This window comes from Penaeus monodon, unplaced genomic scaffold (genome assembly GCF_015228065.2).
Source record: "Penaeus monodon isolate SGIC_2016 unplaced genomic scaffold, NSTDA_Pmon_1 PmonScaffold_11459, whole genome shotgun sequence".
NCBI classification, from domain to species: Eukaryota; Metazoa; Arthropoda; class Malacostraca; order Decapoda; family Penaeidae; genus Penaeus; species Penaeus monodon.
This window is the reverse complement of record NW_023640224.1, coordinates 1-9,614: the sequence shown is the minus strand read 5'-3', so window position 1 is coordinate 9,614 and position 9,614 is coordinate 1. Positions and strand designations below refer to the sequence as shown.

The 9,614-nt window shown below is 50.0% G+C and overlaps 1 protein-coding gene across 1 annotated transcript; it reads right to left on the bottom strand.

The window, feature by feature from the left end:
* Positions 1–3,772: 3,772 nt before the first annotated feature.
* LOC119568905 (proline-rich protein HaeIII subfamily 1-like) lies at positions 3,773–4,054 on the bottom strand. Its single transcript, XM_037917307.1, has one exon. It carries the CDS (start codon positions 4,052–4,054, stop codon positions 3,773–3,775), a length of 282 nt encoding a protein of 93 aa, XP_037773235.1.
* Positions 4,055–9,614: the final 5,560 nt, after the last annotated feature.

Here is a 9,614-nt window from a genome sequence, read left to right as displayed (position 1 = left end):
GCACGCAATTCCCCAAAGGGAGGTATCAGTGTGGCTTTGGGCGCCCCGCCGCAATGCATAAAAAAACCTCTTTTCATTTTCTATTGTTTGTATGATCTCCCAAATGCACAGGGGAAACCCCTAGGCGCATTTTTTGTGCAGAAGGATTTCCCCCGGTACCTCGGGTTTTATTTCAAGAGGGGCCAGTGGTTCATGGGCCTGGGCATCTGAGTCCCAGCTGGCCGAGGGGGAATGTCTATTTTCCCCTCGGTGAAGCTGCAGGGGAAGGATTTGGCCCGTCACCGTACATTTCCCTTCCTAAGTAAATTCGGCTCTGATTTTTATCATGGGTTTTGGGGGGCATCCCCCGGCCCCGATTTCGGTAATCTGTCAGAAGCCCCCCATTGCTCGATCCAATATGGCGGGGGAACCCCCAGTTTATGAAAATTCTTTTTCCCCTGAGCAAGCACCCTTTGGGTTATTGTGCCGATGGTTGAAAGGGGTAGATGTTGTCAGGGGGGTGAGCGTGCTAAAGGGACAGTCGACGGCCCCTTTTGGATTTCCTGGGGTTTTTATGACCACGTGCCCTTTTCTCTGGACGCGTGTTAGTGCCCCAAATGTTTAGGCAACAAACCTCTGTTTTTAGCGAGGAGGCGTTGTTGTTACCCTTTTGGGATTTTGGGGACCCCTTTGGGTGCAAAGCCGGCGCCTGCAGGGGGGTCAAGGGACGGCCCGGATCCGTCTGTGTAATATGTTGGGCTCCCCGGAGGGGTGAGGGGCAAGGGCCCCTCTGGGTTTCTGCCTTTAGGCTGGGCCCGGTACAATATTCATTTTTTTTGCCCCAGTTAGGGACGAAAAAACTCTATCGAGGTTTGTGCCACGGCGGAGCTTCAAACAAAGCAGGGTGTGGGGAGTCCTTTCCCCTTGGCCAGTAGGGTTTTTTGAGCTGAGGGCGTTTTTAGCCCCCGGGCGTGTGAGACACCCAGGAGTTTTTTCCCAAAAGTCGTTACTTGTTCTGGGGCGTCTGACTTTTCTTGTGTTTTAAAGGCTGTGTTCCGGGGAGCCTGGAGCCCTTTGATAAGAATTGGGCTCCCGGGTTAGATCAATTCGTGAGGAAAAAGGGGAAAAAGGGTTTTGTCCCACTAGGGGGGTTGAGGACCTTCCCCCCACCGGGGCCACCCAGAATGACCCTGGGGGCTTCTTTTTGGGGACTTGTTCCGGGGGTCTTTTTTATTTTCTCTTGTTTGCCAATCAGAGCGAGGGAGGCATGTCTAAATGGGCCGGACAGCATGTAGTAGAATGATCTTATACCCCCCCTGTGTTGGCCCCTATGCGTTTCCATAAATTACTCTCATGACAGAAAGTCTTGCCTTTTTTCGGCAAGCAGGTAGGACCCCCCCTGGCGGAAGGAGAGGGTCGGTTTTCCCCCCTTCCCCCAAGGTACAGGTTTTCCCTAAACCCCACCCAAGGGTCCTTTTCCCGGGGATTTTTCAGACTTGTCCTTGAACCCCTTGTCTAAAAGCCAGGCCTTGGATTTGGTTTGAAGAGACTTTAGTCCTGTCCTGAAAAACACTCCTCGGATACCAAGTCCAGAAAAACGGGGGCTTTGTTTAGGCATTTGTGCCCAGTGGAGTTTGATAGCAAGATCGTCGCATAGGAAAATATTTGCCCCCCCCACTGGGAGGTTTATTTTGGGAGGATACAGGACTTTAGGGGGTTTTAAAAAAGGGCTGGACGGGAAAACCCCCACCCTGTGGCGTTCCATTTTTTTAGTGGCATGTGCTGTGATGGGGTGCCCTTTGGGAAATTTTGACCCCTGGGGGTTCTATTCGTAAAGTAGTCACCTATCCAACCCAAGGGAGTTACCTCTGATTCCTTTTTGGATCAGGCTCCCCCGGAAGGGCAAGGGGACTTCCCAATTCAAAAACCCTTTTCCCAGGTAAAAGGAAAATACTCCACAGATGCGCCCGTGTTTATTGGGGCCAAGAGCGTGGCTATGCTGTGGGGCTGTGCTCATGCCCCTGGGGGAACCCCCGTGGAGGTGTTGTTTGGGGCTCCCATTTTCCTTTTGGAAACCCGGGTTTTAATTCCCTCCCTCGGCAGTCTTGGCCAGACAGCTGAGGAGAGAGAGGGGGCCCGGGTATTTCCCCCGGGGCCCCTTTTGGGTTTTTAGGGATGGGAACTATGGTAGCCCCTTCCAGCTCTGGGGTAGATGGAATTTTCCCCAGGCCCGTTGATGAGTTGCAGGAAGGCAAGCTCACCTACCAGTCCCGGGCGGGAGATGAGGGGTTAAAATTTTCCCGCCCCCCCCATCCCCCCGGGGGCTGAGTGCGACTGGTTTTGTGTGCATACTTTTAGTTCCCTAAGGGGAAAAGTAACGTCTGATTTATCGGGTTGGCTCCCCCTTTTTTGATGTAAAGAAGTCGGGTCGGGTTTGTAGGCGTTTTTGTTTTTGCCCCAGTTGGTGGCAGACTGTCGTTTCCCGTTTGCAGAGAACTCTTGCGCCGGGTCTGTTGGCCTTCCCTGGGGGTCGTGGTGCGTGCATCTCGGGGCTGAGGGCGGGGGGCTGTTTGACCGTTCCCCATAGCCTGAGAGGGTGGTACGGTGATCGAAAGATCACACCATTCCGCCATTTTTCCTGCCTCACTCTGTGGCAGTTTCCTTGGCATCCCCACCGCCCCTTAGGAGGGTTAGGTTGTCGGGGGGTTTTTTTCCCCTTGGGAAAATTTTTTCGGCACTTTTTTTCCCGGTGGTTGCCCCTCCCTAATCTCGTCATTAAAGACCGGCGCCCTTTGGGAAACCCCTGGACCCAGGCGATTTTTGGGGAAATGGTCAGGAGGCTCCCTAATCAATGGCATTTAAAGTTGGCTTGTAGATTTCCCACTTTTTCCCCTTTTGTGTGGGTTCTTGTTTCCCTCAGACAGGGGCCAAGGCGCCCCTGGAAGGGCCTCCCATTTTGGCCCTTGTCTGTTTTCCATCTTGGATTGGGGTCGTGGTATTTCGGCGGGGGCCACATCCATGGGGGTTTGTTATTAGGCCATAATGGTCCCCAGTGACGGTTTCATCGACACGCCACCCAAAATTCCTCTCCCCCAGAGTCGCAGTGGCCAGGGTGGGTTTTGGGAAACCCCTTTCCTTCAAATGGTTGGGCTCCTGGCTGTTGAGGAGAGCGATCTGGGGGGAATGTTCGAGCACTTTGGTATGTGAGGGCCCGCCGCACCCGGTCCCCTGCGGGGACCCGGGGGGGGGGTGGTGTGCATTGAAGTCCCCCCTTTAAAATCACTCGGTCGTGTGCTGGGGAAAAGGCACATACCTGGCGGGATGTCTAAGTTTAATACAGTGGGGCCCCGCTTTTACACGTTTTTTACATTTTTCAGGGGCCCCCCGGCAGTTAAAATCTGGGCCGGCAAGAGTTTCAACACTTCCCCACAGTGGGGTTGAACGGCTATTGCGGAGCGGGGAAATTTGTGCCCCCCCAGGGTCATCGGGCCCTCTTTTGCCATGGGGAACCGTGGCAGCGCTTTAGACGGATACCCTGAAAAGCGAACAGTTTTCCGCTGAAATGTTCCTGGAGCAGGGGGACAAATGCAATGCTCCTTGAGGCATTTTTTGCGTGGAGGATGGCACTCCTTGAGGAGAACCCACAGATGTTCCACGGAAAAAATACTTAGTTGGGTTCATGTGTTACAAATTGATAGTTACTTCGGGAAAATGTCACATTGGGGTTTGCGGTCGGAGGCGAAAAACCCCCATTGTGAGATCCCAGTTTGGAGGTTTCTCTTTCGGTGTCAGGCTATCCCTGGTTTCCAACGGGGGGTGGAGACCCTTTGGTAGTTTGATTTTTCGTTTTGGTTTTTTCTGGGCCGGGCTTTTTCTGTGCATTGGCGGCCCTTCCCGGGGGCGGGCTCAGTTTCTTCTGTTTCGGCTTTGGCACTGAATCACCCTGGTTAGGCTCTGCCTGTGAGGCATAGCCGGGCTGGGGCTCCCCTGTGGGGGCATAGCCTGGTTTGGAGGGGGGGGGGAGTCCCGACCTGGGCTGGGGGGAAGAGGTTTGGGGCTGATTTGGCCTCCCCATTTTCCCTTTTCCCTTTAGTTTTTTCAGGGTCTTTTTAAAGGAGTCGTCTTTGGCAACATTTGACGGGCCTTATCCGCCTTTTCCAGGTCCTGGACAGGGTACTGCCAGCTGTGACCCCCAGCAGGATAAGGATCGACATGCCCCCCTCGTCGAAGAACATGCTTCGGGTTGGGGGGGCCCGGGGTTGGGGGCTTTTGGGAAAACCTTTTCCTGTGGTTCCTCTGCACTTGCTTCACTTGGGGAACTCAGATTGTCGGAGATCTTTCCCGGGGGCGGTGGGGGGGAGCTCCTTCCTCTTAGGGGGGTCGGGAAGCCTTTTCGCTTTTTTTCCCCCCCCAGCGTAGGGGCCTGGGGGGGCAGGAACAAAGTTTTGGGGCGCTTTTTTAGCAACCTTTGCCGTTTTAGGGGCCCCCTCTTTTTCCCGACAGAGCAAGCCAGGTCAGGCGTGATGCCTCTTGGCACAGGGTTTGGACCCTTTGGCTGTTGTGTCCTTCTTTCTTCTTTTTGGGGCCTTTATGCACACCTCCGGATTGTGTGCCTTGCCCACAGGGGCAACCCCATTTTTGGTTGGGTGTACAGTTAGCCGGTGGGGGTCCGACTTTGGCACTTGAAAACACCGAAGTGGTTAGGGAATAAGGTTTCGGGAGGTTGGAGGGACCCCAGTTACCCAGATCAAGGGGGGAGCCTTTTTGGGGGAAACCCTTTTATGGGCACCAGGACTTGGGCCCGGGTTTGGGTCTTCCCCTTCGGGGCAATCGGGGAAGCCCCCCATGACCCGTGGGTTTTGGGTGTTTTACCTCCACATCCCTTAATTTTTAACCCCGAGAAGCCAAGTAGCACCCCTTTGACTTTCTTCTCCTCGGGGGCAGTGGGAGAGGTACTTTTCCCCCCATCCCTTTTTAAACCCTTTTTCTCCTGCAGGAAAAAAAGGGTTGGGTTGATTTTGGGGACGATGATCATGCCCTGGGTCTTTGCGCAACCCGGATCGACCCGCCGGATTTTGCGCTGGCTTCCAATGCCCTTACCTTTGGGAGGCATTTTCGAAGCCCTTGGGTTTTTTACGGGGGCCTTTAAAATTTCGGGAAAACGCCTTGGGGGTCCCAAATCGGGGGGGCCAAACAGAGCGGACTCCCCGGGCCCCGGCCGTTTCGGGCCGCCTTTCGGCTTTGGGGGGGTTGCTCGTGGAGGCACCAGCTGTTTCCGGATGGTTCAGCTGGTGCTCCTGATTCATTCAGTTTGGGGTTTGTCTGAGGGGGGCCCCAGAGACCTTCCGGTCCCGGGTGCCCGGCCCGGGGGGGCCAGCAAAGAGAGTCCCTTGTTGGACAATCTGGTGGGCAGAATTTTTGTACCTGATTTATTTTTCTTGTTCCGCCATCTTGGCAGCAGGCATGACAGTGTTTATCCTGTGCTCGGGGTTTTTTTTGCCCCCCGGAGCACGTAAGGGGGTTTTAGGGTGGCTGCCGTGGGCTGGGCCCCTTGGGACGGGGCTTTAAACAGTAAGGTCGTTGTGGGGGATTTTATTTAGATTTTCCCTGTACTTTGGCCCGGTTCATTCACTTTACCCCCCCCACCCACCCGGAGTCCAAAAAAGGGGGAAGCTTTTTAGTTTCTAGAACCAATGGCTAACAGAAAAAGGGGTGATGAGGTGAAAAATACGGGCCAATTAGCCGATTTCAATGGTAAAACGGACGGTTTTGGGGTTTCCAACGGCAGCATGACGCTTGGGCCCTTTGCCTCCCGAGGGAGACCAGCCGATTGACCTGACCGGGGGCCCGGATTAGGGGCCCCCTTTCTTGCCAGAAAATTTGAGGACCAAAAAGGCGTGTTTTAGCCCCGGGGCCGGGAATCCCTGCACGGATCGCCAACCCCCAAAGGGCTCCCCGTCTCCCAGTCACAAGGGGGCCCACGCCCGGGCAAAACAACGTGGGTAGGGGGGTCAAAAATCTGGGAGTTTTCCCCGAGGGGGGGTCCCTTTTACCTTAAGGACCTCATTGATTGGGAACACTTCTGCTCCTTCCTCCAAATGGGAAAGGGGGGTCTTTTCCCCCTTTTCCCGGGGGTTCCTCTCCGCTCCTCGGAGGGGACCCGTACCCTTTTTTAAAAGGGAATCCCCCCTTTTCTCTGGAAAAGCCCAAAGGTTGTTCCCCCTTTAAATTTAGAAAAGAGGGGGGTCCTGCCCCCTGTTTCCCGTCAGTTCCTTTATCCCCTGAAAACAGCTGGGGCCCCAGACGGGTTTTACCACAGTGGGGGGAGAGAAAAACATTTTTTCCCGGAAAGGTTTTCCCATGGGCAGGAAAGGTTTTTTAGGTGGATCCCTCTTTTTCTCTGAAACATCCAAAGGTGTTTCACCTCAGTGAGAGCAGGGTGGGGTTTTTGTACCTGTTCCAGTAAGCTCCTTCGTCCCCCTGGAAACAGCCAAACCCAAGACTGTTTTCCCTCACAGTGAGGGAGAGGAGCTGGGAATTTTTTCCAGGCAGTTCCTTTTGGGAGGGTGAGTTTAAAGTGAATCCCTTTCTCCTGAAACCCCCCAAAGTTTCCCTCAGTGAGAGTAGAGGGGACCGGACCTGTTCCCGTAAGTTCCTTTTATTCCCCCTAAAATATTAACCACAGACTATTTTATCACAGTGAGGGGGAAAGACTAACTTTTTTCCCGGATTCCCATCCGGGAACTTGATGTTCTGTCTAGAGCTGCTATTAGACAGAAAAAAGGGTGAAGGCCTGGCAAGGGGGGTTACCGCCTACGCCCTATTCGAAAAAAAAAAGAGGGGAAATAAAAAGATGGTCTGCCCGACCAATCCCCAACAAAAGGGAAAGGGGAATCTAGGGAAACCGTAAGGGAGGCCTTCTAAGGCCCCCCCGACACCCCCCCTCCCCCGCGGGGGGTTTAAAAGGGGGTTTCCCACGTCCCAAACAGGGGCCCGAAAATGGGGTCCAGTTCCCAGAAGGTGTGCACAGAGTAATCCTAATGCCGAAATTCGCCCTAGGAAAGAGTAGGTTTGTTTGGGCACGAAGCTTTAAAAGCAAGCAAAATAGCAAGGGGGCATCAAACAATGGGGGGGGGGTCACCGTCCGGTAACGCGGAAGAGCCCAGGCCCAATTGCTGGGGCCGGGCCCGGGGGAAACTCTTTAATATGGGCCCCTGCAAAAAACCAAATGATCGAGGGATCAAAGGATCATTTCTAATTCTTTGGCGTTGTCGGCTCCCCCCGCTGGCCCCGTCCGCCACCCCTTTCCGGAAAACCCATCCCCCCCCTCTGAAACGTCCAATCAAGGGCCTTTCACCCCAGGGAGAGAGGGGGAGCCTGTTCATTATCCGCTTCTTTTGCTGTGTGAGGGTGTGGCAAGATGTGACTTATATTATGGTTTTTTAAACCCTTTTGATTCATTTAGCCCAAAAGGGGTCATGCGGGAAAAAGATTTACAAATGTCTTAAAAGGGTATTTTTAGAATGGGATTTTTTATGTTTTTTCGCCTTTGGGGTTTAAAACTAATAATTCCCCTTTTTTTTATTGACTAAATATTGAAGAAAAAAATACGCTTAACCAAGATTTGGGATAGTGTCCATAAGGGGAATTTTTTAAGCGTCATTAACCCTATTTAAAGTATTCCAGTATTTTGTGAAATTCGGGTTTTCTGATAAGAAGGCTTAAAAAAAAATATGATAAATCCAGGGAAAATGCTACTGAAACTTTGAGATAAACTGAACCTTTAGAGAGGGAAAACGTACTAAAAACTTCTGGCTATAATACCGGGAAAAAACTTATCAGTTTAAAGCTTTTAAACCCACCCCACAGTGGGCTGATTGTAGTTGATTTATTTGCAATTTTTAAAGTAAGTAGAAAACAAACCCTTTTTTAGTGGAGACAAGGGGTGAGGAAACCTTTATGCGATACGGCCCGAGTTTTTCTGTTTTTTTTTCTTACTATGTATTGGTAATGTTATTTTGGGGGACAAACTATTTTCAGAACATGATAAGCATTTTGTTTATAGTTGGGAAAAAGGATGAAAAATAAAACCCCTTTTGTAAAAAAAATTTTATAGAATGATTTTTTTGATTGCACCGTTTACCATTGTTTTCGTAGTACTCGATAATATTGTTAAGTGACAGAATTTAAAACCCAAAAATTTTTTAGGTTTTAATTTTTTATACGAGGAAAAAAAAAAAATTGCCCATACAATTAGGTTTTATTTCTTCCCGATAAAAAAAAAGTTTTGTTTTTGCAGCAGTCGCAATGCTGGGGAGTTCGAAACGATTAAATTTTTTTTTATTGTGGTGTTTTCCTTTTCACGTTTGTGTAACGTTACTGTGTTTTGCTCAAATGTATATGATCAAGTGCACTAAGGCCGAGTGATTTTTTTTTAATACACTTAGTTTGCCCACAAAGGGTTTAATTCGCGTGTGCAATGCATATGCTAAATATGCACGATATACACAGGTAATAAATGGGTTATTTAAATAGGAAAATTTTAACTGAAAATTTTAAGTTAGAAACGCGGCACACGCACGCGCACACAAGTCACATACTCACACAAACTCGTATTTTATCATGGTATGGCTTTCATATTAATTATAGTTAGCATACACATTTGTATGCAAAGTTTTTATTTCCACCGATGGCCGATGAATTCTGAATAAGGAACCCGGGGGGCGGTTATCTTCCAAATTTTTATAGAAAACAATTAACAAAATAAGTAATTTGCCGGGGAAAATTTTATCACGTGAGTCAGTTCGTAGTTTTTTTGGTAACTACAAAAATTTAGGTCAGTAGATTGGGAGTTTGCGAAGGGGAGATTCCACTGAGATGTGTCTTGCTTCTATAATTGCCCTGGGTTTAAACCCCAATTTTTATTTTTAAGAAACAGATTTTTAAAGATTAAAGGGATTAGTTATGGGGGGTCGGGCACACACATTTTTGAAGAGGAAATTTAAAAGTTTCTTTAAACATTTTTCCCGCGCTCCCCACACCCATCATAAGTGAAGGATATTTTCATCACTTCATAGCCGGTGGAAAAAAATTTGATACGGCATGAAAAATGGTTTCTATTTAAAATTTTAGGATTTAGTTTTTGAAATTTGGGAAAACGAAACGAGCTATAACTGGTAGCTTTAAACAACTGAATCTGAAAATTGTATGGCAATAGGTTTTAGAATTGGAAGACGAAACGGAATTGGTCGTTTTTTTATTACGAAAATTTTATAAAAAATAGAAAAATCCCTAATATACCCTCTCTCTCCGCCCAAAAGACAACCCTTTTCCCGCTAAGGGATGCGACGGCGACCACCAAACCCTCTTACTTCCGTGCTTCCCCTGCGGGAGGCCCCTTCCCCCACCACTGTGTACCCGGATTTGGGGTGCTTATGGGAAGGTTTTTTTATCGATAAGCATGGTGCCCCCTGGAGGAACCCGAGAATTCTGAAGTAGGCATGGATTTTGCGTGTGGTGATGTTGGAAGAGAACGAAAATTGAGGAGGATAATAACCCCTCCTCAGTTCCATGTGCAGAGAAAAAAGTGCCGGAAAGTTAAGTGAAATCGTGCTCAGTCCTTTGATAATGTGGCG